The sequence below is a fragment of the Aquila chrysaetos genome, chromosome 16, assembly GCF_900496995.4.
Source record: "Aquila chrysaetos chrysaetos chromosome 16, bAquChr1.4, whole genome shotgun sequence".
In the NCBI taxonomy this organism is placed as follows: Eukaryota; Metazoa; Chordata; class Aves; order Accipitriformes; family Accipitridae; genus Aquila; species Aquila chrysaetos.
Genome location: NC_044019.1, coordinates 3413291 through 3441206, shown reverse-complemented (window position 1 = coordinate 3441206; position 27916 = coordinate 3413291). Strand labels below are relative to the sequence as shown.

Here is a 27916-nt window from a genome sequence, read left to right as displayed (position 1 = left end):
ACTTCGCAACGGGGAAACTGAGGCACGGAGCTGTGCGCAGCGGCCAGCGCCGTTCCCCCTCGGCGGTGCCCTACGGGGCCGGGGCTGCCCGGTGGGGTGTCCGTCCACCCCGTCCCGTCCCGTCCCGTCCCCCCGTTGCCCCACGGACGGTGGTTCCCTCACGGCCCCCCCCCGCCCATCCCGAGTCCCAGCAGGTGGCGCCCTGCGCCCGCCGGTGGCGGCGGCCGGAGCCCGGGACCGGGGGGGGGGGGGAACGGGGGGGGGACCGGGGAAGGGCTGTGCTGGGGAGCGCTGGGATGTGCTGGTTCATGCGGGGCTGGGCTGATCCGTGCTGGGCTGTGCTGGTCCATTCTGGGCTGCACTGGGCTGTGCTTTGCTGAGCTGTACTGGGGTGTGCTGGTCCATGCAGGATCACACTGGACTGTGCTGGGAAGAGCTGGACTGTGTTGGGCTGGGCTGTGCTGGTCCATGAAGGACCATAGAGGGCTATGCAGGGCTCTGCTGGGCTAGGCTGCACTGGGCTGTGCTTTGCTGAGCTGTACTGGGGTGTGCTGGTCCGTGCAGGATCATGCTGGACTGTGCTGGGCTGCACTGGGTTGTGCTGGTCCATGAAGGACCATAGAGGGCTATGCAGGGCTCTGCTGGGCTAGGCTGCACTGGGCTGTACTGGGCTATGCTGGTCGCTGGACTGGGGCGGATTGCTCCCTGCAGGGCTGGTGCTGCAGCCCGGGGACCCAGCCCCCAGCCCCCCCAGCTCCCAGCACCGCCGGCTGGGATAGGTCTTGTCATCCCAACTTCACTGGGTGGCAAAAGGAGGGTGCTGGGGCTGAAGTGGGTTAGTGCACGCTGCTGGGGGGGAATCTGCTCGTCCCGGGTGGACTTTGTAACGGCACGTGTGTGTGCGTAACGATGCCACGGTCATTAGCGTTCGAGGTGAAAACCTTGCTGTGTTTTCACAACATTTATTGCCCTTCCTAGAAGGACCTTGGTAGTAGAGAGATGCAGCATCCCATTGCACTTGCCTGGGTCCCGGAGGACACAGCATGTCTCTCCGGACCCCCAGGCTGGATGTGCCAGGTGCTGCACGGGCAAAGCCGAGTTTGGGCAGCAACGATGGACCAAAGTGTTGGTGGTGGGAGCTGTGTGTGCGAGAACAGCTCTGTTGTGCCCCAGTCTATCTCAGAATTCTCTCTGGCCTGTTGGTCCCAGCTTTACTGGCAGCTCCCAGCCCTGCTGGGTGGTGGTTTTGGGGGGGCGAAGCTCCCAGCTGGACCTGCGAGGGCTGCGGTGGCTCCTCTGTGGGAACACCTTGGGCAGGACACAAATGTTAAGTGACCCCACTGCTGCCCCGGGGCTGGAGCTACTCTCCTGCCCATGTCCGTAGGGAACAGCCACGCAGCGGCGATGGGTGGCTGTGGCAGAGGGTGGTGGCAGTGTCCTGGTGCGGGTTTGGGAGCCCAAAGGGAAGTGGGGGGATGCCCAGGCAGGAGGAGGTGGATGCGAAAGGGCACCCAGGGGTGGTCTCTGGCAGTGGGTGATGTCTGGCTGTGACGTGTCCCCCACTTCTCCAGTTTGCTTTGCCATCGTGCTCAGCCGAACATCCCCAGGCTGGTGGCACTGCTGTGCTGGGGTGTCCTCAGCCAAAATCTTCCTTGCAGGAGTCCCTCCTTAGCGCTTGCAGAGGCTGGGGGGTCCCCCAAACCCCGTCCTTTCTGACGGGCTGGCATCGGGAGCTGGCGGGACGCTCTGGGGGGGGCAGCGAGGGTCCCCCAGCCCAGCGCACGGGGTGGTCACTGGCTAATAGCCCCGTTAGCATCCCCGTTAGCAGGACCGGGGAACCGGGGGGGGGGGCCGCGGCATCCTTCACACCGTGCCCCCAGGGGGGCGGGGAATAGGGCTGAGCCCCTCCCTCTATGCAAATCTCAGCCCGTGGATTGGCGGGCGGGCGGGGCCGGCCCCCGCAGACAGGCTATAAGTGTGTGGGGGGGGAAACAATGCACCCGCGGTCCCGGCTCGGTGGCTGGTGCCGCCGCGACCCGCAGCGCCGGGGGAGGTGGGTGCACCGGGGGCTTCCCCCCCTTCATCCATGGGGCTGGGGGTGCCCTCTTCCTGAGCGGGGCTGCAGATCGGGCGGGGGGTGCCCCCCGTTTTCTTTCTGCTCCCCCCCCCCATCCCCCGCCTTTGCCGCCCGCCAGGCAGAGATGGAGTTTGACTCGTACCAACACTACTTCTACGACCACGATGCCGAGGAGGATTTCCATCGTTCCACGGCCCCCAGCGAGGATATCTGGAAGAAGTTCGAGCTGGTTCCTACCCCCCCCGTCTCCCCCCTGGGTACCCCCGGGGAGAAAGGCTGCTGCTCCGGGGCGGAGGGCTCCGGCTGGCTCTCCCGCTACTGCCTGGCCGGGGAAGAGCCGGAGTATCTCATAGGGACGGGAGAGATCTTCGGGAACCTGAGCGCTTTCATCCTCAAGGATTGTATGTGGAGTGGGTTTTCAGCCCGGGAGAGACTGGAGAAGGCGATGACAGAGAAACTTTCCACGGGCACGCAGAGGGCCACCCCCCACAAACCTTCCTTCGCGCAGGATTTTGGGTTCAGCAGCTCGGTGAGCGAGTGCGTGGATCCCGCTGCCGTCTTCCTTTGCCCGTTGGCCGAGAGCAAGATCCCCGCATCTTCGGGATCCGAGGGCCAAAGCGATTCTGGTAAGGGATCCAAGCTCTCCGCCGTCCAGGTGCGGGCTGTCCCCGTCCCCCCCACCCCCTCCCCAGGCACCCTCCAACCTTGCTGAAACCCACGGGGAGCCCGGCGTGGAGGACACGCGTGTCCACACATGTGCGTGCCGGGAGGCTCCCAGCCAGGCAGAGCCTTTGTTGTGGCTCCAAGCGAGTCCCGGTCCCGGCCCCCATGAACAAAGCGGGCTCGGCTGCTCCCCTTCCTGCGGGATTTCTGCTCGGGAAATCCCTACCCCTCACAGGAGGGTGCGTGGGGCTCCCCCCGACCACTGCGTGGGTCTCTGGTGGTCCCTCTCCCTCGTCCCGACCCCACGGGAACCTCACGGGTAGGTTGGTGAGGGGCAAGTTTGCAGCTCAGCGTGGAAAGTTTGGGGTTGGGTTTTTTTTTTGAGCGTTGTAGCCTGCTCTGCTGCCAGCTCGTAACCTCGGCTGTTTCCCCAGCCCACCCGGGACGGGCTTTCCTCGGGACAAAAGGCAAAATATCCCCAGGGGCCGGCAGGTCGCGGAGCAGCGGCCGCGTCCCCCGAGGCGGTGTGACGGGCAGGAACATCCCGCATCAGCTGTGGCTCGTCCCGGGACACCCCCGGGGTATCCCTGCTTGTCCCGCGTGGGGAGGGGGCTGGGAAGCGGATGCCTCTGAACCCCCCTCCCGCATCTCAGGCCATAACCGCCTCTTTTCAGTCCCTATTTACAAACACCCTGGGTCTCCCCCCCCGGCCGCGTAGCCCCGGCGCGGGGTGGGGGGGGGCCGTAGGCTGTTTCCCTCTCTCCCACGGAAGGCGGGCTGACTCGGCTGCCGTGGAAGCGTTGATAACGGCCCCGCGGTGCCTTGACCCCGTTAATAAATCTGCCGGTGGCAACGACCTGCGCCGGTGAGTCAGGGAGCGGGATGGGGACTTAATGCCATTAACAGCCCGGGGACGGTAAGCAGGTTGCGGGCGTTAAGAGGCTTAACCCAAACTGGGGGGGCCCGGTTGAAGGGTTGGGGGGGGTCGGAGGGGGTCCCGGTCCCGGTGGGGTCCCGGACTCGGTCCCGGTCCGGATCCGGCCGCGCCACGTGGGCGCCGAACAAAAAGCAACAGATTGCAAACAATGAGAGGGGCAGCGTTGATGGACAGGGCTAGCGACCAATGGGATGGTAAGGTAGCCGGCCGGCCCCGCCAGACAGCCAATGGGTGGCTCGGGTGGGCGGGACTCCGCGGTCCGACTTTTATTAATGGGGGGGGGGGGGGGGGTGCGTGTGTGTGTGTGTATATACACGTGGCTGAGACCGGTCGGGTTGTGACACTGGTGACCGCGGCCGTTGGCATGTGTGAGGGCAGCGAGTGCCCCCCCACCACCACCAGTAGCTCCAGTAGCAGGGTGGCTTAAGCTTGCTGGGCAGAGCCCCCAGAGCCTGGGGGGGGATGTTGGGGGCCACAAGCAGGAGAGTGCCCTGAAGCCCCGCTCCTGCGGCCACCGCTGGCCCTGTCGCAGTAGGGGTGGGGGGCCAGGCCTCTGCCCGAGATGCCGGTGGGGGTCTGAGTGTCTCGGGGGACATTTAAGTGAGTGGCTGTATTTTCCCCCAAAGCCGAAGAAAAAAGGTGGAAGCCCGTTCCTAAAGTGAGAGCGATCGCGGGGGTGTCTGGAACCAGGTCACCCCGCTGTCCCCAGGGGCCAGCTTCGTGCCACTGGGATTCACTGGATGGGGACAAGCTGCAATGACAACAGACGGGGTGCTTTGGGTCCAGTTATGCTTTATTTGCGTCTCGCTGCTCACAGCTCTGATAACCTCCCCCCACTGACTCTTGGGCTTGCGATGCCTTCGAGGTTCACCGAGTCCTTTGGAGGGACCCCTTCACCTCTCCCTCCCCGCCCTGCACCGCGGGGGATTGTCCCCTCTGTCCCCGGGGAGCCTGGGCTGAATGGGGTTTATCGCTTGTGAAAAGTAACAAGTCACTGAAGTGGGAAGCTGCAGCCAAGGGGAACAAAGGGCAGTTCTGCCCCCATGTCCCTCATTTACAATTCCAATGGGCCATGAAAGCGCCCGACCAGGATGAACTTTGGAGTTAGGCTGTCCCAGGTCCCCAGCATCCTGCTCCTCATGTCCCCCCGGGCAGGTGGGTTTGGGTGTTTCTTATCCGATGATCCTTTATCCTGGACACATGTTGCTCCTGGTGCAGAATTGAGGTGAAAGGAAAGCCCTATCCCAATTTCAGGGGACTGGGCACATGAATGTGGAGGGAAAGCTCCTTCCTTTGCGATGGTATCGGAAAAGCACTTAAATCACGTAATCCCTTCTGGAGGTCGCAGAGTGACTTTGCAGTGCGTGAGCAAACTTCTGTGGGACAGCAGTGGGGAGATCGTCCAGGGGCTGTGGGGAGACCCAGCGGGGTGAAAAGGGGTGACCAGGGGCTCCCAATTCATGGGGATTTTTTGTCTAATTTGAGCAGAAGGTGAAGAGATCGATGTGGTGACGGTGGAGAAGAGACAATCGCTCAGCCTGAGGAAGCCGGTCACCATCACGCTGCGTGCCGACCCCTTGGACCCCTGCATGAAACGCTTCCACATCTCCGTCCACCAGCAGCAGCACAACTACGCTGCCCGCTCGCCGCCGGACGCCTGTCCGCCACCGGAGCCACCCCAGCAGGCTGAGGACGAGCCACCAAGTGCCGCGGAGCCAGCCCCTGCCATCACGCTGCCCGAGCCCAGCTTGCCGAAAGCCAGCAGCAGCCCCGGCTCCGACAGCGAGGACGTGGCCAAGAGGAAAAATCACAATTACCTGGAGCGCAAGCGGCGCAACGACCTGCGCTCGCGCTTCCTGGCCCTGCGGGACCAGGTGCCCGGGCTCGCCAGTTGCCCCAAGACGCCCAAAGTGGTGATCCTGAGCAAATCCTCCGAGTACCTGCAGTCGCTCATCAGTGCCGAGAGGAGGATGGCGGCCGAGAAGCGGCAGCTGCGGCTGCGGCAGACCCAGCTGCTGAAACGGATTGCTCACCTCAAGGGGCACTAGTGCCCAATGTGCCCCCCACCCCGGTCCCCACGACCCCCTGGCTCCCTCTCAATTTGCACATTTTTTTAGGTTTGTTTTTTTTTTTTTTTTTTTTTTGTTGTTGTTGTTTCTTGAACTGTTGGCCCCAGGGAGCATGTGGCGGTTGCTGCATGTGGGGTGGCTGTGGTGCTGCTCCCGGCTGCGGGAACGGGGCCACAGCAGGGCCCCCCCCCCATGGCATCACCTGCTTGGGGCTGGCTTCTTGGCACCGGGTGTTGCAAGATTTCCCCTGTCCCCCTTGTGAAGCTTTCTGAAGTGACTGCTTCAATTTGCAGGCTCAACTCTATTCCCCCTTCCCTGGCAGCCCCTGCACCCCTCTCTGCCATCTGCTACTGACAGCATCACTGGGAGCTGCCCCTGGGCACCCATCTCGCCCTAAAAATCCCAAGCAACCATGGTCTGCTTCGGCTCAGGGAAGCAGGTAGAGGCAGACACAGAGAGCCCAGCACAGGGCTCGTCTCTGGATGGATCTCCATGGAGATGGCGACGGCAGGGTGTCTCTCTCACCAGGGTTAACAGCACCCTGTGGGCAATCCCCTTGCTCGGCTGGACCGTACCTCACTTTCTTACCACTTCACGCAGTAGCTTGTCTTGGATTTTATGTTCTAGAAACTGCTGCTGTAACTGCGAGTCTTATACTGGAGGCTGTGTTTTTATACTGTATTTTTGTACCACTTTTTGAGAAGTATTGGTAAAGAGTTTGCTTTTTTTATATATATATAAAAACTTTTTTTTTTTTTTGAGGGGGGGTTCCTGCTGCGGGGGAGGGCTCAGTCCTGCTGCACTTTAGGGAGATCAGGAAGGGGCTGGCTGAGTCCTCGCAGAGGCCGGTTCCCCCCTTGCAGCTCTCCAAACCACCCATTTGCAATAACAGGGGTTTTTTCCCCTTTCCCACGCTTGTGACCCCCTTTCCCACCTGTGTGAGTGCCCCCTCACCAGCAGCCACTTAAAATCCCCAGTGAAGCTTTGGACTTTGCAGGGAGCCTGGCTGGAAGGGGCAAGTTGGGTGCATGGTGGGGGGGGGCTGTGCTGCCTTCGAGGCTTTCCCCTGCTTGTGCTGTCCTGCTGCCCAGCCTGCAGTGGGGTATGTGGGTGGCACAGTCCCCTGTCCCCTCCCCGGGGTGCGGGCAGGGGTGGCCCTGCAGGACAGCACCCTTGGGTCCCCGCTGACCTGCTGAGAACCGTTAGAGTTAACACTGTGGTCGGATTTAGCACTTTCTTCATTACCTCACACTTCATAAATAAATAAGTTTGCAACAGCTTGGGTTGGCTTTTTCCATGCAGGCGGCTGTGGGTTTCCATGCATCACACCATGATGCTCCTGGGGGGGCTGGCTTGGCTGCTGTGTTTTGGGGTGTCCTGGACACAAACAGAAATTAATGTATTTCGCACCGGGGCTTGGCTGCCTCGCTGCCAGCAAGACTGAGCTCTTTGTCCTGACTTTCTCACAGCGCTTGAAACAGAAGTGGTCACAGTGGTGGGGCCAGGGAAACAAATCACCTGGATTATTTTTCCTCCTTTTAAGTGGCTTTATTGGCAAGGAGGGGCAGAAAGCCCACACTGGGCTTGGAGAAAGCTTTAGTGTAACTATAAACCCCCCTAATGGGGCTCGGGGCAGTCGGTGTGGGGCGATCGCTGCCCCACGGGTCAGGGGCCAGGGCCGTGGTTGCTGGTAATCCTATAGGGAGGGGGGGAATGCAATCCGCTCGCTTCAAGGGGCATCGGAGAACTTCATATACCCAGATCTGCCGAATGGATGAAATTATATATATGTGCATTCTCCCTGCCGTCCCTGAACCTGATGCTTTTGGGTTTCCTTCATACTGGCGGCGAAAGTCTTACTCTAAATGCAGGAGGGACACGGGATCCTGTTACTACTGAGAGGTCAGAAGAGAGCTGCTGCTGCTGCAGCAGGAGACTCAATCACCCACGGGAAGCCAGCCTTAAAAAGCAATGATACTGCACGGAAGCTCTTAAATACCTGTTCCCTTCGGTTCCGGCAACATTTCACACTTTCTGCATGTTGCATCACAGTGTGTCAAAGCGTTTTAGAGCTGTATTAAAAGGTGCTCACAGGAACCACAGCTTAAACACGGAGCAGGGTGACCTAAATCTGACACCTCGCCCATGCGCAGGAAACAAAGCCCAGATGTACCAGTCCCTCAAACGTTTATTTTTGTTGTGTACACCGACACTTGCAGACTGGTGTCTTTTTTCAGTTCAAGGTGACCCTCCCAATAAGGTTTTTAGTAAGGTGTGCTTTTTCTTTTCATGCTGAAGGCACATAGGATGTTCAAAACATCATTTTTCTTTCTTGGAAATGCTGTGCAGATCCTTTGGTCTGAACTGAGACCATCACCAGCGAAAAATGTAGTTGGTCTCAAATCAAACCGAGGAACAGCTGCAGTTTTGCACATACCTTTGAGTTCTCCTGCTTAAAGGTGGCATGCATACATACATATCCACCTGAAACTTTCCTGGATACTAAAGCAGATGCCTCCTCTCGTATTGCCACGGTAAGGACCAGGAAAGCAGACTGACAGTGCTATTAAGTGAACACAATAAACACACAGGGCTTTTCCTCCCCATTTGTTCAGCGCCGCAATTTGCAAGTGTCGGCTGTAACCATCACAATTCAGCATCCCCAAGCCTGACAGTTATTTTTTTTAACCCCCATTGCCCTGCTCACCCCCTTGCCTCTGCTACCACATCCCCCCCCAAAAAAAAAACACCCCACTTCTGCTTTCCCACCAGCGCCGGCTTCACGCGGGGCAGCCTCAGCCGGACCCGGGGGATGTCGCGGGCGCGGTGCCGCCTTCACGCCTGGGCTGGCAAATTTTTAGGACAGTTTCCCGAGGCGGTGATAATCCTTTCCCTCCCGAGTCGTGTACCCCTCCCCGGCCCGCAGCCTCCTGCTCCTTGTTGCTATGGCAAAGGATGTGTGTTGCCAGGGAGATACCCTCCTCCCGCCGTCGCCATGGCAACCGTCTCCCTGCCTTCCCTCCCCTCTGTTGCCACGGAGACAGTCGCCCGCTCCCCATCTCATCATCCCCCCCCCCCCCCGTGTTGCCGTGGCGATGGGGGAGGACGAGATCCTTCGTGGAGGCTGCTGCTGCGGTTGCCACGGCAACTCGCTCCTCTCCGTTGCTACGGCAACAGCCCCGCTCCTCACCCTCCTGCCCCCGTTGCTATGGCAACAGCATCCTTCCCACCCCATCCTACCCCCCCCCCCAAAAAAAAGAAAAGAGGTACCACGGGGCAGAACCCCACTCGTGGACGCGGCCCGGGGGTTGCTGGGGGTCCCTAAAGGCGGGGGGTGCCCGGGGGACCCAAAAATGGGTCGGGGGCGTGTGGATGGGCAGGGCAGGGGACAGGGATGGAGACCCGGGCCGGGGGCGAGGGGAGGGACCCGGCTTGGGGACGGGAACCCCGCCTGGCAGAGGGACACAGGGCACAGGGCTCGGCCCCGTCCTCCCCGCGGGTGGCCCCGGCCCCGGCCCCGGCCCCGGCCCCGGCCCGCCCCCGTCCCTCCCGCCCGCCCGTCCCCATGGCAGCCGCCGGGCCGGGCCGGGCCATGGCGGCGGCCGCTCTCTGCTTGGGCCGGGCCCCGCCGCCGCCATCGCGGCCGCGGCCGCCGCTGGTGGTGATCCTCGGCGCTACCGGCACCGGCAAGTCGGCGCTGGCGCTGCAGCTCGGCCTACGACTCGGTGGGGAGATCGTCAGCGCCGATTCCATGCAGGTACGGCCGGGCCCGGCCCTCCGGGGCGGCCTGCGGATAGGCCCGGCCGCCGGGAGACGCCGGGGCCGGGCCTGGGGACCGGGGAAGGCCCGAGCTGGGCCTGAGGGAGGCCGCGGCCGGGCCCGGGGACCGGGGAAGGCCCGAGGTGGGCCTGAGGGAGGCCGCGGCCGGGCCCGGGGACCGGGGAAGGCCCGAGGTGGGCCTGAGGGAGGCCGCGGCCGGGCCTGGGGACCGGGGAAGGCCCGAGGTGGGCCTGAGGGAGGCCGCGGCCGGGCCTGGGGACCGGGGAAGGCCCGAGCTAGGCCCGGGTTCCCCGGGGGGGGACCCTAAGGGGGTCGGGAGGCGGCTTGGCCTGGTCCTGGAGGGGCGGTGGGGCCTGGTGGGGGGCCCGGAGAGGGCCCAGCCTCACGGGGCTGCAGGGTGGGCTCCCCCGGGGACACCAGGCCCCCTGGCCGGGTGCTTGTGGGGAACGGCCGCCGGGGTTGGGGGGGGGATCGTGCCCGTTGGGTGTGCTCCCGGTGCAGGGCCCGGCCTGGCCCCGGTGCCCCTGTCCCGGTGGCCGGTGGTTTGTTTTCGAGTGAGAGAAGCGCGCTGTGCCCGCTTGTTAGCTCCGAACAAGGCAGCGCGACCAAAACTGCAGAGCTGGGTTTGTTCAACACCCCCCCCCCCCCCCCCCCCAATAAATTCACCTTTTGGAAGAAAACCAAAGCAAGGGTGTTTAAATTTTAACCCACAAAAAGCTACGCGGAGGTGTAAGGAGCTGTTGGAGTTAATGGGTAGTAAGCAATACCCAGGGTTGCTCCCGCGGATGCGGCTCTGCTGACACAGACCTTGGGTCGTGGGCAATCCCACGGGATGTGGCGCGAGTCCTGCCTAAGAAACCGCAGCTGGATCGAGGCCTTAGGGTGCGCGCGTCGGTCCGGGCCGGACCCTGCGCTGTGCTTCGCATCCCGGCTGGGAGATGTGGCGAGGCAGCAGGGCTGGCTGGTGCTGTCTGTCCTTCCAGAGGCTGTTTTATGGACGTAGCCTTAAGTGAGGCTGTAATACGGCAGCTGAAGGCAAGCGCTCCCTTCCTCGGTCACCAGCAATGGATCATCAACGAGATACAAGGAAGAATATTAAAAATTATATTTGCTACTTGCCAGTGACAGTCTCTGTGGTCTCGTCTCTTATTGCAAGTGGCAGCATGGAATATATCAGTTGTACAGTCAGGTTCAGTAAACACCAAGGAGCTGAGCCTCGTTTTTTTGGTCCTAATTGCATTCAGCTACAAGAGCTTTGTCACAAGATGTAGATTTCAGCCACTGCGGGGATTTTGTTATTGTTTAGCAGAATGTTTTCCTTCCTAATCAACACTTTCCCTGTTCTCTTTCTACAACGCCTGAGCTTTCCGTCAAGTTTAATGTTTAACGGTAGTTACTACGCTTTTTAAAAAGGTGTTTTCTGCCAACAACACCCTTTGCCCTTTGTGCTGCTCAGAGATCGACTCTCGCTGTCCTGCAGCCACCTCCTGGTTTCCTGCACTGGGCTGCCGATGCTGGTCACTGTTTGTATCCCAGAGAGCTAAATTTAAAAAAATCCCTGTCCTGCATTTGGAGCACGCAATTGGAAAGCTTTAATTCTATGGAATGTTTGCCTAAAGTTCTTGGGGAGAGGGTGTTTGAGGTCTGAGCTGAATTGACAAAATCCTGCAGGGGCAAAATGTTCACGCGAGACGCGGAAGCTTTGTCCAGCGCTGCCTGATTGCAGGCAGCTGCCCTCCTGGCTGCCTGGCCCAGCCGTCGTGAACCACCAGGCATTGCCAGTGTTGCGAGCCCTTAACGCGTGCTCCCTAACGAAGGACTGGCAGGTCCATCTCGCTCTCCTCGAGCTGGGGGTGAGACTGCCTGCGGGCTGGTTTTCTCTGCAGACTCTGTCTGGGCTGGGGTGGCTTTTAGGCGGCTGCTGTTAAGTTTCCAAGGCGAGTTACTCTGCTCTAGTGTCTGCTTGAGAAATGTTTCTGAGCAGAGCTCGGCTGGTGCGGTTTTACTAGTACTGACTGTCCTGATCTGGACAAGCCCTAGAGCTTTTGTTTGGTTATTTGTGCCCGTTTGTGCACTGGGAATGCTGAAGTTCTCAGACCTTGCAGTGACCACCAGCCCAGCATATAGCAGGCTTTGGTATCAGGGAAGCAGCTGTTGACTTCAGCAGTCCTGCAAACATGAGGCTCCTGCTGCATCCCAAGCTCTGCAGATGTGGCTGGAGCCGACTAGCATGCTGTGAATTCTCGTTTCACGCTGGTGGATGTTTTGAAGCATGTATTTTGTGCTCTGGTTGTTTCAGGTCCCACTACGGGAATGCAGGCACTGGGAGGACTCTGGCTGCAGGCACCCAATGGCATTCGGGCTCGAGTGGCTCTTGTCCTCTTTTCCTTTTAATCTCATCCTAGCGTGACTGTGGAGCGAGAACCGAACAGCTCCCCTGCTTTATCCCGTAACGCAGCGTGCTGTCGGCGCAGCCTCTCGGGGCGGCGAGGCGGGTGAGCCCTGCCTCTCTGTGGCCCTGGCTGCCTGAAGGCACAGCCTCAAGCAGCGTGTGTCTGCGCCTCCCCCACCACGCTCCACTAACCCCCGTGCCCCGCTTAGCGGGCTGCAGCCAGCCAACTGGGTCTGCTTTCTTGCTGGCTTTGTTCCCATAGAATATTGTCTCCCTGCTATATATCCCTCTGCCACGCAGAGCTGGCTCCGGTGTCCTTGCGGAAGAGTCGCCGGGTTTTAAAAATCCCATTGCTCATTCTCGACTGACAGCTGCCAGCGACCGTGTTGCCCTCAGCCCCCTCTGTCCATTCATCGCTGCGTCCCGTGCGGGCTCCGTGGAGCTCTGACAAATGCTGGCAGTGTTTTGGGCAGCTGCTGGGGCTGGAGCCAGGCTCGGGAAGGGGCCGGGGAGCCCCGAGCCCACCTGTTCCTGCACACAGGCACCCCGCTATCTCCAGGGTGTTTTCGTCATGGCCCTGAGTCGCTGTGGTCAAATTACAGACTTAGCTGCTGCCTGCGTGCAGCTCAGGAGCTCCGGTTAATCTGATGGCCTCTTAATCTTTCTTTTTGTCCTTTCTGTTGCCATTTGTCATCCCAGCGAGTTTCCTTTAGGAGTAAGTCATTCCCTGGGGAAGCCAAGTGGGGTGAAGCCAGTCCTGCTTCTTCATTCCTGATGGAGCAGTGAGGGCACAGCAATCCTGTTGCCAGCTTGCTGGAGGCCCCCATCCGCTCCCGATCCTGCCGTCCCTTCTAGATTTCGTACTTTGAAGTGGCGATGCAGTCCTCCTCCGGAGGCTGTTGTAGAACACTGGCTACACTTGTCACTTAGCGTGTCAGGTCAGGACATCTTAAGAGCCCTTGCTGACATCCTTCTCACGACAGGGATCAGAGCGGGGAGTGAATCGTGTTCTCCTTGCACCCAAGCTTGGTTTGGGTCCTCCATGCCCCTCTCCAGCTGGGAGATCCTTTGGCCCCTGTGAAGTTTTCACACTCTTCCCGGCCGTAGGTGGCTCGGATGTGTCTGGGGTCCCTGTGCTGCACAGCTGTCATGTCACCTTCAATAGTGTGCTCCCTGCGCTCAGGGCAAGGACGGTGCCTTTCCCTCTCTAGTGCAGATGGTGGCAAAGGGACAGAGTTTGGGATCGTGCATGAAACTGGTGGCAGAGCGAGGGTTTAGGAGAGCCCACCCTTCCCAGGCTGCGGATCCTCACAGGCATCGTTTCCTGAGGATCGCTGGTGATTGTGTCTCCTGCCTCAGCTTCCCCACCCTTTAAAAGGGGAGAGAGCGCTGACTTTCCAGCAAAGTACTGTGAGCTGTGGGGCTGACCTGCCCGGGGGTTTCAGCGGCAGAGGTGGGAGGACGCCGTCAAGGCTAAGCATCTTTAGTCCCCGGCTTGTGTTTGGTGTCTCGGAGGCCTGCTGCTCCAGGCTGCTACTAATCTGTTTTGGGGCCTTAGAAAGCAACAAAGGCTTATCTGAGCCGCTTGCTGAAAATAGAAATGAGTGTCAGGAGGACGTCTCGGTGCGAGGCCCTGCCGACAGCCAGCTGGTGGAAACCTTCTCTGGGCTTTGCTGGTTGTGTGTAAAAGGCCGCCTTTGTTTCCTCCCAGCCCACACACTGACACCGCATTCCTCCTCCTCTTGTTGCCAGATATTCGGGGAGTCTCTCGGTGTTTAATCTGCGGGAGAACCTTGGGGAATTGGAGACTGAACTGTAAGTTCTGGCTCTGCCCTCGCAGGGCACTGGGAGCTCCCGGCTGCCTCCGAGCCTCCCCGCCAGCCCTCTGTATTGACTGTGATTTCAGGCAGACGAGTGGGAGTCGGAGGAGCTGGAGGGCTGGACTGGCCCTTGTCGGGGAAGAGACGGCACTGAGCCAAAGGTCGCCGAATTCAAAGGCTTTTCGGTCCTGACTGGGGATCTGCGTTGAATGGCGCTGCTTAGCCCGGGCTTGGGTAATGGAAGGGGATCAATAGGCTGCAGCCAGCCACGGGGCATATTGGCAGAGAGCTGCCTCTTGGGTCTTTCCTCCTGTCTGCTCACCATCCCCTGGAGCCAGCTGGGTTTCTGCAGGGCAGAAAGGAAGAGCATTTGGTTGCCCTCCCGCTCCCCCCTTGCTTCCTGCCCCCAGGCGAGCCTTTCTCCTCCGAGGGACTGGGAGCAGGAGCTGGCCCTGGCCCTCCAAGCAGCAAGTGCAAGAGTTAAGCAAGACAGGGAGTGTCTGCCGGGCCACAGCCTGTTCAGCCGCCCCAGCAGCTCGCATGACTGCTCCAGGCAGGGATCGGGCTTCCCTGCTCCACTAACCTCGGATCGTCCCTTGCTGCTGCCGCTCAGTGCCTTCTGCCTGTGGGTCACCTCTGTGTCACCTTGTCCTTCTGTCTGGGACCAGGGGAGGCAGTAGGTGGAGGCTGCGCTGCAGCCGGAGGCTTGGCAGCTTCTCAGAGGGGATTAAGGGGAAATTTGTTTCTGGAAGTCTGGCCCTCTGGCTGGGGTGGTTTCTGGGTGATGGAGGAGGAAATGAGTACAGCCATTTCCAGTCCCTTCTCCCATCAGGCCAGTTTATCCCAAGCTGGGAGACTGCTCCAAGCGGGGAGGTGCTGAGAGGCTAAACACGTCCTCCCTCCGACCATGGCACGGAGGGTGCTCAGTCCTTGGCACGGCTCAGAGCTGGGCTGGACAGAAAGGCTTTATGTGCCCCGCTGTGACCACACATCTGCTGCCAGCACCCTCGGGGTGCGGGTCCCTGCTCTGATCCCTGCTTGTCTGCAGCGCTGTGGAGCCTTGCAGCACCCACTGACAGGCATGCCCAGGGCACAGGGGCACCCCACGCTGGGGAGGGTTGTGTTTGCATGCCGCCAGAGGCCTTCCTCCCTTCTTCTGGGTGAAAGATGCTCTCATCTGAAAGGGCTCTGCGCACGGGACCCAGCCGAGCTGTGGGGAAGGGACGCCAAGCTGAGGCGGCTCCGGTACTTGCACCACCTGGGTCTGCGGGCTGGGCTGTGGCTGTTGCTTTATGCAGCCTGGAGGGTGGATTTGGGCTGTGGCTCGGATGCGTGCTGCTGGGATTGCAGGTTGCCTTGGCTCTTCACCAAGAATGCTGCCGAGGGGTTGGTTTGGGTGGCTTTTCTTTCTGCTCTCCTTTTAGCTGTCTAGCTGATTGAAGACGCACCTTGAAGCAGCGAGATGCTGCTGGTTGCACTCACCAGTGTCTCCTGGCACCTTGGTGCAGGACAGTGCCTCTTTTCCCCTGGGGTCACTGACCTGCACTGGTGTGTTTTGCTCCCCTTTGTACCTGACCGGCTCAGTGAGAGCTGGCAGCAGGCGGTACACCAGGCTTTTAAGGTGTGCATGAGCTGAGACCGTTTGTGTGTGTTTAGGAGGCTCCCTGAAGTTGCACGTTGCATCCAGAGAGGTCTTTGTGTGTTACGGGAAGCAGTGATCCTTGTCCCCAAACGAGACTCGGTGCTGTGCTGGAGACAGGTATTTGGAGAGAGACACACCTGAGCTTTTAGCTCCAACAGCAGCAGATGAGGAGGTGGCAGCTTGACGGCAGCTGCCCTCGTTGTTTTGGAGCTCTGTGCTTCGGAGCCAGGCTTGGCTGGTTACGCTTACTGGGCTCTGACACCGCTCTCTGATCACTCTTATCAGCCTTTCCATCCCTAACTGCAGGGTTATATCAGACCAGGAAAGCAGTTGCGAGCGGTTGGACTCACGGTTCATCTCCCGTGCGCAGAACAAACACCAGAGAGAGGCAGTTTGGCCCTGACAGGAGCAGGCGTTGGCGAGATTCCTGCTGCCTCGCCTGAACGGGGCATGTGCCCCTGCCTGTGCTGCCTGCTTCTCCAGAGACCAGCGAGGGGCTCGGAGGGGTGATTGGGACAGGCAGCGGCTGTGTGTGGGGGAAGGAACAATGGTCGGTGGGGGTTTCATGGGACACAGAGGTGAACGATGGGCTCTTCTCTTCCCCAGGTGTACAAGGGCTTGGACATCATCACGAACAAGGTTTCTCCCCAGGAGCAGCGTCTGTGCAGACACCACATGATCAGCTTTGTGGATCCCCTTGTCTCTAACTACACGGTGGTGGATTTCAGAGACAAAGCTGTGGCTCTGATATCCTTTAATGCTGCAGCCTGCCTGGCCAAGCAGATACGGACTTCCTCCCTCCACAGCCAGGCCTGCAAGAGGCATCAGTGTTTGCATCAGACTTGGGCTGTCCACATTGCAACTAACTCCGGTTTTCAGAGGATATTGCTGGCGAGGGGGGCCTTGGAGCTTCTTTTATCCAGCTAATGCTCAGTGCAGCCCATCCTCAGGGCTGGTTGGGGAAGATCTCTGCTGCACCGCAACAGTGCTGGGCTGGGTATTGCCCTCCCTGGGTGTCCCTGAGTTTTGATGGTAGCTGGCACAGGTAGCAGAGGATAGTGAGAGATGAGGGACACCTGTAACCCTGACCTGCAGCCTCACTGGCTCCTTGGGGCTGGGAGAGTGGGGTCTGGGCCCCAGGCTGCCGCTTCCCACAGCCCTCCCTCCCTGCCGTGCATCTCTGCTTACACTCCCTGACTGTGGCACATTGAAGATATCTTTGCCCGAGACAAGATCCCGATTGTTGTGGGAGGAACCAACTACTACATCGAGTCCCTGCTCTGGAAGGTCCTTATCAACACAAAGGTACTGTTGGGGGGGGGGGCGGGGCTGCGTATCCCTCTGGGAAAGGGTGAGCCCCGTGTTCAGGGCAGGCTTCCTGCAACTGGGCATGGTGCTCCCCCTGCTAGAGTGGGGCAAGGAGAACCAAAAGCCCCTCCTTCACCCTGTGGGTCTCGGGGATCTTCTTGCTTGCGCTGGCCTTGCACACGGATGAGCAGCTTGATTCAGGGCTGCCTTGTGCCCCACAGGAGAAGGCCAGCACAGCCCCCGGGCTGGTCACCGACAGGAAAGTGGAGCTGGAGCAGCTGGACGGCGTTGAGCTCCATCGCCGCCTGAGCCAGGTGGACCCAGAGATGGCGGCCAAGCTGCACCCCCACGACAAGCGCAAAGTGGCCAGGTGAGTTTGGCGTGCCGGGGGCCGGAGGTGCCAGGGCCAAGTACCCCTTCCCAAGGGAATTGTGTGCCTGGGAACACGGCAAGATGGGCTCTCCCATCCCAGGCAGGCACTCCTAGCCTCTTAGCAAGGTGCTTGGGAACCTTGGAGCACTGGTGTTGGGGAGCTGCCTGGGATCTGAGACCTTTGGCCACGCAGCCCCCAGCTTGAACTGCCTTTGGGATCCAGGACAGCGCATTGCTCCTGGCTTGGTGCACCGGGGCTGCTCCCGCTGCGGTGCCCCAGCAGCAGGGTTTATCTGGAGCTATTTAAAGAGCAAGCTGCCATGCTGGCTGAGTAACATAGCTGAGCTCTGTGGGAACAGCACTGGAGCAAGACCAGGCTTGCTGCTTTGGCGGGCCCAACCCAGCCGAGCCCTGGCCCGGGGGGAGCAGAACGCCACCCACCCCATTCGCACGGTGGAGGGGGACGGAGGGTTGGGCACCCTCTGCAGCTTCCTCCACCTCCCTGGCTGGGCTGGGCTGAGCTGGCGGTAATGCTTTGCAGCATCGGCAACGCTGGCCCCTTCCTTGCAGCCCTGCCGGGCTGGAAAAGGCAGGGCCGGAGCCAGAACCCCGTCCCCTGCAGGGCTTGTCCCGGTGCCAGGCAGGAGTGGGTGGCTGTGCTCTGGGCTCCTTGAGTGCCATCGCTGTGCTCTGCACTGCGTTGCACCCCCAGGACCTGGGTGTGCTCGGGATGCCGGGCACGGGAGGGGGCAGAAACCTGCCCTCCCCCCAACATAAGAGGGTTGGATCACAGCGAGTGTCTGCGGTTCCCTTTGCTGGAGCCCCCAGGGCTGCTGGGGAAATGGAAAAGCTCATCCTCACCCAGCCTCTGAGCTCTGTCTGTCTCTGCTTACAGGAGCCTCCAAGTGTTTGAAGAGACGGGGATCCCCCATAGTGAATTCTTGCACCAGCAGCAGGAGGAGGAAGGTGGGGGGCCCTTAGGTGGGCCCCTGAAATACCCACATTCCTGCATCCTGTGGCTCCATGCAGACCAGGCAGGTGAGAGTGGGCTCTTGGCTGGCTGAGTAAGGTGATGCAGGGTTAGGGCTGACTCCCTGCTCCTGCCCCAGCCTCCTCCCTGAACAAGGCAGCAACTCCTTTGGCATCAGTGGGCGTGACAGAGGACTCGCTCCCCTCGCCTGCTGGGCTCTGCTTTCCTCAGGTGGATCGGGAGGCTGGCAGTGCCAAACCATGTCCTGACATGTTGTCCAGCTGTGGGCCTCCCGAGGGCCCGGCTCCGAGCGGCTGAGCGTGTCCTGCTCTTCTCCTCCCAGCTCTGGACCAGCGGCTGGAGAAGCGGGTGGATGACATGCTGGCTGCGGGACTGCTGGAGGAGCTGCGGGACTTCCACCGACGCTACAACCGAGAGAAGGTGGCTGAGAACCGGTGGGTGAGAAGCCAGTTCCCTTTCTGCTCCCACTCCCACCTGACAGACCCATTCAGGGCCCTGACCAACTCTGCCTGCAGCACCTCCAATGTGTCACTGCTCCCAGCCCTCTCCTGGCAGCATCTGCTCCTGCGGCAGGGCCAGCAGACGGGATGGGTGCCTTCCTCTGTGGGGGCACCATCAGCGGAGAGGTCTGAACCAGCCAGATCCTCCAACGCTTACTGGCCTTCCCTTCCAGAACCCTTAGACCAGGGCTGGTCAAACAGCAGAGTCCCTGCAGGTCTCAGCATTGAATTAATTTTGCCTGGACCATACCTGCCAAGTGGTGACGTTCCCTCTCAGTAAAAATTACTTGGTGCTGCCTGAGTGTTCGCACAGCAAAGCTGACGTGGGCTGGCACTGAAGGCACCAGTCTGCGTTCCTGTGTGTGCCTGGCTTGGCTTGTCCCCTGGGGCCATGGGCTTGTGTCACCTGTGGGGGTCCTGCAGGGCGAGGCGCAGAGACCTCAGCTGTTCTAGGGAGGGTTGAGGTCTCCCACTGTTCCGAAGGAGATGGCCTTGACCCCTGTCTCTTGTCTTATTCTCCAGGCAGGATTACCAGCACGGCATCTTCCAGTCCATCGGCTTCAAGGAGTTCCATGAGTACCTCGTCAGTGAGGGGAATTGCTCGCCTGAGACCAGTGCCCTGCTGCTGCAAAAAGGTGGGAGGATCACCCTGTGTGCCCTACATCCCTCAGCCCCACGCAGCTCCAAGTGACGCTGCGTGATGCTCTGAACCAAGCTCAAACCCAGAGCAGGTCTTGCTGGGGTTGAGCTGCACCTTTCTCTGTGCATTTTCCCTTTCTGCCAGCCCAGAGGGGCAGGGACTCCTTTTTCAGTGCTTGGAGAGCATCTCTGAGCACACTCAGAGCAATTCCTCCCTCCCTTCCTCCAGGCCTCTTTGCGAGATGTACTAGGCACAGCGTGACTTGGGATCTGGAGCTGGTCTGCTGGTGACCTGGGTGATGGGATCCCAGCTGGGGTGTGAATGCTGTGGAGAACAGGGCTAGAAAGAAGGAATGAAGCAGAACTCAGCATCTGGTTCAGCAGCAGGATGGCAGGAAGGGATCTGGGGATCTAGCAGATCACAGCATGAGACGGTAGTGATGCGCTGTTCGATGGCACGCGTCATTCTAGAGCGTCTGGACAGATATGCTGTTGTTAGAAGAGAGCTGCTCTGCTTCTCAGCACAGCGGAGGTCCCAGGCGGAGCTGGTCTGTGACAAGGAGGGTTCAGTGCGAAGTGGAGATGGAGGCTGAGGAGACCACAGAAATGATAAGAGGCTTGAAAACAAGTCTGGTGCGGAAGGGGCTTGTTGTGTCTGCTCAGGAGACTGTTACGGAGGGGTATGATAAGTCTGGTACTAAACATTGAAAGGTTGTACAGTGGTAAACTATCCTCTGGGCTCACTGTGGGTAGGACAAGGAGTCCTGGGCTCTGTTTGTGCAGAGAAGTATTCAATTAGGCATTATGAGAGCAGTGCAGCCCCTGAGCAGCTTGTCCTACCTGCTAAAATAACAACAAAGCTTTTATTTTTTACTCCCTCTGTTTCAAAGGGATCCAGGCCCTGAAACAGGTGACCAAGAGATATGCCCGGAGGCAGAACAAATGGGTCCGAAACCGCTTCCTGAGACGTAAGTCCTCTGTTCCTGCCCTGCCTTGCCATCCCTGCTCTCGCATCTCTTCTCATCCCTCCTTGGCACATCTCCTGCTCCCAGCTCAAGAGAGGAGAGTGGTGGCTCCTCTGCTTTGGGGCAGCATATGTTGGGGGGGACACGAGTCTGGCAGAGATCAGACAATCCTGCCTGGATTCTCCCCGCTGGCCTAGCCTGCCCTGGCTCTGCGGGTGTCTGCTGCTGGCCAGATCCTTCCAGGAGCCACAGGCACCCAGTGTCCCAGTCCACCCACGAGACTCTGCCCCAATTCCTTCCCACATGTTTGGGTTGTAGAGCAGCTGCTCAGCCCTCCTGAGACAGCCCACCCAGCACTGTCCATGTTTATCTTGCCCACAGCCTCTCTGCCCAGACACTCAGGAAGCCAGCTCCTTCTCACTGCTTCCCCTGCACCCCTGGTTGCCTGTCAAGGGAATATCCCCTCCCAACAGAAGTGCCATCAGGATGGCTAATACTTCAGCGGAACAAAGCGAGCAAAGGCTCAGCCCCACGCCGGGCACCAATAGATGATGATGGCCACAGCATCCCTGCAGCCTATCCTGCCGACGGCTCCCAGGGGACTCAGGGAGGGGATGCCCAGCACGGTTCCTCTCCCCACGCACCCACACATGCTCCCTGCGCAGGGCGAAAAGCCCAGTTGACAGCTGCCCTCCAGATTAGGAGCAGGAGCCCATTGGCTGCTCTTTAGCCTGGGCCATGCTCACCGCGGTGGCAAGGAGCCAGCAGGACTTCCCCATCCCAGCCCCAGCCTTGGAGCAGGGCCAGCAGCAGCAGCTGGGAGCCGGGCACTTGTTGAAAGGTGCTTGGTAGGGGCAAAACAACAATATATTAAAAAAAAAAAAAAAAGCAGGGAGAAACTTGAATCAAAAGATGGGCTTTGAACGAGGTGCAAGAGCTTTCCTGGAGCCATGTGCTTGGTGGATGTGGCTCACCTTTCTGGTGGCAGGTGTGCTTCAGATCAGCCCTGTCGGGAGCTTGTTTGTGGTTACAGCAATAAAAAGCAGCACCTGCTGGAGTCTGGCACGCAGCAGCCTTGATGGCTTTGTCCGAGTGGGGCCGTGTGCCCGATGTCTGCGGGGAGGTGAGTCGCAGCAGGGCAGCGATGTCTCCGGAGGGAGTGGGTGCTCTCTGATTGCAGCTGTCTCACCCCAGCCAGGCTGCAGCGAGCACCCCGTGCCCTCGCACCGGGCTGGGGGAGGCCAAAAGGGTGGCTTTGAAACTGTGCCTTGTCAGGTCGAGGCATTAGTAAAGTATCTCCCGCTGTGGCCTGCTACTGTGAGCCGGGAGCGTTGGCCCCTGCAGCCACACAAGCAATTACAGCTCTGAGTAGGAACCTGCACTCGCAGATTCCTCATCCAGACTCCATGCCTGCATCTCCTTGTAAACTTTGTGTGATGGCTTTGTGCCTGGATCTAGCTTTTTGATCTTCTGCAGCCTCCTGTGGACCATGGCTGTGATGAAGTGTTTGTTGTTGTGATGGGCTGTTGGTGTGCTTGCATTTCATAATGCTGCCCCGAAGGCAGACAACCATGAAGATACTTGCTTGAGGTCTTAGGTGTTCTTGCTGTTTGTGAGGGTGATGCCCCCCAAGATGAGGTCTTTGGTAATTTTGGCTCTGGAAAGGCTGGTGCTGTTTGCTTCTGAATGCTAAAGGACAGCTAGATAGTAAAGAGCAGATCTCCCCTGCTCACAGCGTGACCCCATGGGTGCTGGGACATGATGCTGGGGGGGTTCTGGCAGTGACCTGCCTTTCCGTGTCTCCGTAGGTCCCGGGCCCAACGTGCCCCCGGTGTATGGCTTGGAGGTGTCTGATCTCTTGCGGTGGGAGGAGGATGTGCTGAAACCTGCTCTGGAGATTGTGGAGAGCTTCATCCAGGTACTGGGTAACTGGAGTTAACATGTGAGCCATGACTGAGAAGCCAACTTCTTGCTAGTCTCCAGGCCCCGTAACTTCGCACTTAGTCTCTCCCATGGGCAGGGCTGTCTGCTTACATGTCCAGCCTTGGGCTTTCCTCGCAGCAGCAGAGGGTTGTTGTCTAAGCTGAAAATTTCTCCAAATGCCCAGTACTCCACTTGTCTTGCATGGTAAAACTGCAGCATCTGTCCTGCTAACCTTAGTGTTTGGGTATGGCAAGTTCACATCCCAAACTCTACCAGAGTGAACACAGCCAAGCAAATTTTCATAGCCGAAACCAGTTTGAGACATTATTTAATCTACAGGGACGTGAGCCCCCAGCAGAGCCTGTGAAGATGGAGTACGATGTAAACGAGAACAAACGGAGTCATCGCGTGTGTGAGCTCTGCGACAGAGTCATCATTGGGGACAGGGAGTGGGCAGGTAGGATGCGGTAAGAGGGAGAGGAGAGGACCTGGGAGGGGGCACAGCGAGCGCAGTTATGTGGAGGGATGGAGCGAGGCAGTTCTTTGAAGCAGAGCAGCTTCCTTGGCTGTCTTTGCTTGGCCAGATGACCCTCAGCACATGATCTTGGGCTTTCAAGGATTGTTTACAGCCTGTGTATGAAAGCAGCCATTTGCAAGCCCAGAGGGGGTGCAGGAGCTGTGCCACAGCAGCCATCTGTCGGGCTTTCCCCCCCTTCCCCGGCACCCAGTAAACACTGCCGCTCTCTGCCGTCACGCCAGACATGGGGATCTATACGTAGCATCAAGCCTCAGAGCTGTCTGTGTTTAGTCAAGACTGCTGGTCCTTTTCAGCACTTTAGATACTTTGTCAAAAAGCACAGAACAAATTTGTTTCTTCTAAAATTTTGTTGAGTAAAATGAAAGTTTCTTAATGTTTTAATAGTTCAGTTTTGCTCCAGTATCTCCTATTTGTGTGTTTAAAAAAAAAAAAAAGTATTCCTAGCTGTAATGGTAATAGAAAGGGATTTTCTATTTTCAATAGACTTACTTTAAAAGAGCTCAGCTGGAATCAGATTAACTCAGTGAATTTATCTGTGCTGTGAGGCTCATGCTGAGAACCAGAAACAAAAAGTAGTGGAGAAACTGGCTGCAGAAATGAAACTGGTAAATCTCCATGTGTTGCCCAAATGCAGTATATGCAGACACAATGCAGAGATAAATTTCCCAGGTCGTTGGTTGTTGGATTTGAATGAGTCGCTTATACCTATTGAGCCAGGGAACTGCTGAAAGCAAAGATGGAAGTTGGCTCAGAATAGGAAGCTCATTGTAGTGAGATCAGTTTGTAAGTGTAATTCTTATTTTAGCCAGTCTCAGCTGTCTCAGCTTGGAGGTGCTTTGAAAGAGCTACTCCAGAACTAGAGGACTTTGAAGGCTATCAGGGTCTGTACCATCCTTCCAAGTCCAGCAAGTTTTATGACCGAGTGGGAACTCCTCAAGATCCCCCCCCAAACACTACAGCTGCAACTACATGTCCTCTAGGGATGTCATCCCAAATTCTGATAGATGAAAGAGAATACCTTTCTCAACCAAGACCAGCTGTTGTTCTCTGCATCCAGCTGAATTTGGCTCAAATCCCCAGATGGTGGGAGAAAAATGGTCCAAAGCCTGGGTGTTACTTGTAACTGCAAAATGTAAAAGCTCAAAGGGAAGTGAAAACAGTAGTGGGAGCGGAGTCGATCTGCAATCTGGTCTGTTTTCTTACATCAAGTTACAGATAGTTCTGGGAACTGCTTCCCAGTACCCCACTGGCTTTGGAAGATTTTAAAGTTTTATCTAATTTTACAATTTGTATGGACTTAAAGAGCACACCTCCCCAGACAGTAGCAGAAATCAACGCTTCTTCCAGCCACTGTAAGCTTTGGTGTTGCTTGCAACAAATTGTAGGAGGTGAGACTTTATTTCAAGCTGAGAGTGACCCTACAGCATTGTGATAAAGCAGCAGCTTTGCATGTAATTTCATCCTTTGGCAGAAAAGGATGACTGGAAAACACCTGAGGGCTTTGATTCAGTGAGCACATACCCTCGTTTAATTAAGGCCCTGCATGAAAAGTTTGCTGCTTTAATTGCTGCTCTGATCTCTTGGAAATAGCAAAACCGCCCTGCTAAGATGGTACATTGGTCTGGTTAGACAAAGCACCTTCTACTTAGATAATACCACTGATACAGGAAGTTTTACTGTCCTTAACTATGTGATTTCAAACAGAAATGCAGCTCCTGCTGCCCTGCTGCATCAGTACGAGTTTCATCCTTGGGATTACACCTCTGTTCCCATCCGACTCCTGCTGAAGTGCTCTCGTAGCTGGGGGCCTTGCCCTGGAGTTATGCAAAAGTGTAATTATGCTCCGGGCTCCATCCCTAGCCTCTCTGTAGATGTACAGGATATCCCCGGTGCTGTGGTGCAGGCATCTAGGCTTACAAATGATCCTGGCGGTGCTCCATGGCGTGGTGGATAGTTGCACAACCTCGCCTGCATCCTGCAATGTGCCGCCTCTTTGGTAACACTTTGCTTTCTCCCGTCCTCCCGGCGTTGTGTCTCGGTTGGGAGCAGACTTGCTGGGAGGGTTGAGTCCTGACCATCTGGAGTCTTCTGCATATACAGAACCAGGATTTTTCCCTCTCCCAGTGCTTCTTGCGATCAGGAGAAGGCTAGGAAGGGTTGTCCCCCTTTGAGCGCTGGTAGTTTGGCCTAGAAGCATCCTGAGAAATGGCCAGGGCAGGGCTTGGGAGTTCACTTTTCTGTGGGAATCAATTGTGCAGGAGGATGGGAAGGGAGGGTGCTCTGCACTGCACGGTGGAATCGGGTCGGGTGTTCCCTTCTCCAAGTTCCTCAGAATTAAACGCTCTGTTTGCCTCTTCCTCCAGCTCACACACGATCCAAATCCCACCTGCACCATCTGAAGAAGAGAAGGAAGCTGGAGGCCGCCAGCCATGTTGCAAAGACTGAGGGGGACAGTGGGGGCCCAGAGACCTTGGGCAAGGACAGCAGCTTGCCTTTGCCATAGGCCTGCAAACCAGCTGGCGAAGGGGAGCAGCCGCGCTTCCACCTGTACGGCGAGGAAGCGACTTAGTCCTGGGTGGCCTTGAACCGAACGAGCTGAGTCATTTTTTTCGGGATGAGGCAGGTGTGTAAGTGATGGCCAAAGGCCGTCGGCTGCATCAGATCCTCTTCATGTGGCCTCATCGCGCCGTGTTCCCATGCTTCCCCAGCCCTGCCTGGAAAGGGCTGGGCCCTGGGGCAAGGCTGCTAGGAGCATCCTCCCATGCCAAGCGTTAATTCCTGCCAGAGACGCAGCATTATCCTTGGAATGGTTGAGCTGATCCTGCTGGCATGCAAACGTGTCGTTCTCAGAGACAGAAATACCCTGCACTCCTCCAGCTTGGCCAGGAGTGCAGCTCCGGAGCTGAGTGAGCTCTTACTGCCTTTATTGTGGAGAGGATTTTTTTTTTCTTTTATATGGAAATAATGCTGCAAGATTCTTGCGGGTTCCCCTCCCTATTAACAAGCGCAGTTTTCTTGCTCTCTGTTTCCACCTGGCCCAAGTTCCCTGCTCTGGGCACAGGGCAGGACGTCCAGGCCTGGTTCCTTCTTCCAGTCACCTTTTCTGCAGCTTCTGAGGGAGCTGAGCAGATGTTCTCAGCTTGGTGGAGGCAGGCTGATCCCTATGCACATAGCAGGTGCAGAAGGAGCTGGCACCTGTTAAACAGGAACTTGGAAATGATCTCATCAAGTTTGCAACAGATGAGCCTGTCCTAGTTAAAGCTGAATTCCCGGGGGTTTACACTGTGGTTTGGCAGTGGGAACCGGCCCCGCATTTGAATCCGAGTTGCTGAGCAGCAAATTCCTTGTGCCACGTCCGCGAGGCAGTTGGTCTCCGCAGCGTCCTTCCTGGAGGACGCAAGCGCCGTCTGCCCCACCGCGCTTCCCGGCGTGCCGCTCTGGGTGAAACTGGGACGGCCTTTTCCAGGGCATTTGGGATTCTCCTGGCAAATGCAATCAAGACGGTTCCTCCTGGGAGGGTTTTGGGTTGGTAGAGCACAAATTTTTCCTTCAGCTGCTTGCGATACACCATGTGGCAAGAGCCATCTCTCAGGGCTCAGCCTGCGAGGGGAAGAGCTGCGTGGGTGGATCTGCCATCGCAGGCTCTGGAGATGCCTGCTCTGGTGGGGATTAGATTAAACCTCCGGTTTGTGTTCCTCAGCACTGAATTATTTCTGTAACGCTCCGTGGGGCGGCTGCCTTGAGCTGTTTGATAGGGGTGTGGGGTGGCTAGGGAGCTCGGACTGAAAGGAATATGCAGGGAAGAGCTGGGAATTTGGGTTGGCTTTTCTCTGCCAGCATTGGGCAGAGCCGGGCATCAGCTTTGAAATTCTGGGCACCGCGTTTGTGTTGCTGGGTCTGTCTGCAGCGCCAGCTGAACCTCTTCTCCAGCCCAGACTTGTTTGCCATCCACGCTGACTCAAGCGTGTATGAGGATACGGGCTCAGCACTGGCGCCCACGGCCAAGGGGTCATGGCGTGGAACTGTCTTCTCCTAGCCTGGATGGACGAGATGGAGGTGAGGCCGGGTGTAAAGCCCCATTTGCCGCTGATGTGCCGAGTGTGGTCTTCTGATAGACGGCATGACACCTTGAGTCATCTCCCCAGGCCAGGCTAGGATCATCGGGGCAGCTCTGTGAATGAGGGGTGGGATTATCTGCTCTGTCTCCTGAGTGCACTCAGATGACCATACTGTTAGAAATGGATTTAATATCCTTAATCGGTTTAATATGAACTTTGTTATCCCCACAGATAAATGTTATTCCTCTACCACAATAGCTGCTACTCTGCCTGTTCTGTTCACAAGCCTGTTCTGTTCACAAGCCTGCTCGTAACAGGCTGTGCTGCAGCCGCTGTCGGGCAGGGTCTCCCAGGCCTTCCCCTTGCTCCGTGCCGCCCGCTGCAGTGCCTTGTTTTGGGGGTGGCAGCTCCCGTGGGTCCCAGGAGAATGGGGGGGGGCTGGCATGTTTGCTTGTTCGTGCTGTGGCTGGACGGCTATAGGAAGGTGGAAGCGCACCCTGATCCTGCCAGCAGCAAGGAGCAGGTGAGTTTGCTTTCTCGGCGAGGTAAGAACTGTCGATGAGGACACGGCTTTTTATTTATGCAGAGCCAGTGCCAACATCCCTGCAATGATTTGCTCCCCAGGGAAGAAGCTGGTGTCTGCTGTACCTCTGCTGTTCGGAGGACTCAAGGCAGGGACTGGGATCGAGCTCCTGGCAAGGGTCGCACCAGTTCCTGGTGCCGGCACACGTTCAGCTCCTGCTCCTCTTGCTCTGGGCCCTGCCCGCCTTCCTGGTCTCCTGCAGAAGGGACAAACGATGCGAAATCTCTCTCCAGTCCCGGCCAGGACTCGCTGAGAAAGTTGTTGTGGTCTCAGCTTTCAGGCTGCTGTCAGTGCCGAGAGGTTTGGGGATGGGGAATGGCACTTCACTCCATCTGCCCTCCACTAATCCCCAGACAAACGCAGCTCTTCCATCTGTGCAGCCGGAGCTGCCGAGCCCATCACACCAGCCACTTAATCTAAATGGCTTTGGCCAAAGATAAGGTCATTAATTACACTGGGATTAGAAAACAGTACAGGCCTGGCGTGGCTTGGCTTGCCATCAATTAAAGTCCTCGGCGCCCTGGCCTGGCTGAGCGTCGCAGCTGGAGAGCTTGAGCTGGAAGAGACCCATTTCCTCGCTGATCCGGCATCTTCCCCATGGCACTGCCTGTCCTCGGAGGGGTCCCCTCACCTGGGCACTGGCTTTTTGGCACGGCGCT

At 58.1% G+C, this 27916-nt stretch overlaps 2 protein-coding genes across 3 annotated transcripts; both read left to right on the top strand.

Moving 5' to 3' along the window:
- Positions 1 to 1999: 1999 nt before the first annotated feature.
- On the top strand, positions 2000 to 7023 carry MYCL (MYCL proto-oncogene, bHLH transcription factor). Its single transcript, XM_030038250.2, has 3 exons — positions 2000 to 2053; positions 2196 to 2703; positions 5166 to 7023. The coding sequence occupies exons 2-3, from the start codon at positions 2202 to 2204 to the stop codon at positions 5723 to 5725; spliced, it is 1062 nt and encodes a 353-aa protein (XP_029894110.1). The 5' UTR covers positions 2000 to 2053; positions 2196 to 2201; the 3' UTR covers positions 5726 to 7023.
- A 2272-nt stretch (positions 7024 to 9295) lies between these two features.
- On the top strand, positions 9296 to 26929 carry TRIT1 (tRNA isopentenyltransferase 1). Of its 2 annotated transcripts, XM_030038235.2 has the most exons (12): positions 9296 to 9503; positions 15987 to 16127; positions 16587 to 16685; positions 16910 to 17058; positions 17956 to 18098; positions 18374 to 18485; positions 19074 to 19186; positions 20081 to 20158; positions 21189 to 21278; positions 21964 to 22073; positions 22418 to 22535; positions 24980 to 26929. In XM_030038235.2, exons 1-12 carry the CDS (start codon positions 9312 to 9314, stop codon positions 25117 to 25119), a joined length of 1485 nt encoding a protein of 494 aa, XP_029894095.1. In that variant the 5' UTR covers positions 9296 to 9311; the 3' UTR covers positions 25120 to 26929. The 2 variants fall into 2 exon arrangements, with proteins under 2 accessions (XP_029894095.1, XP_029894096.2); XM_030038236.2 differs by lacking the exon at positions 21189 to 21278 and having other exon boundaries at positions 9297 to 9503.
- Positions 26930 to 27916: the final 987 nt, after the last annotated feature.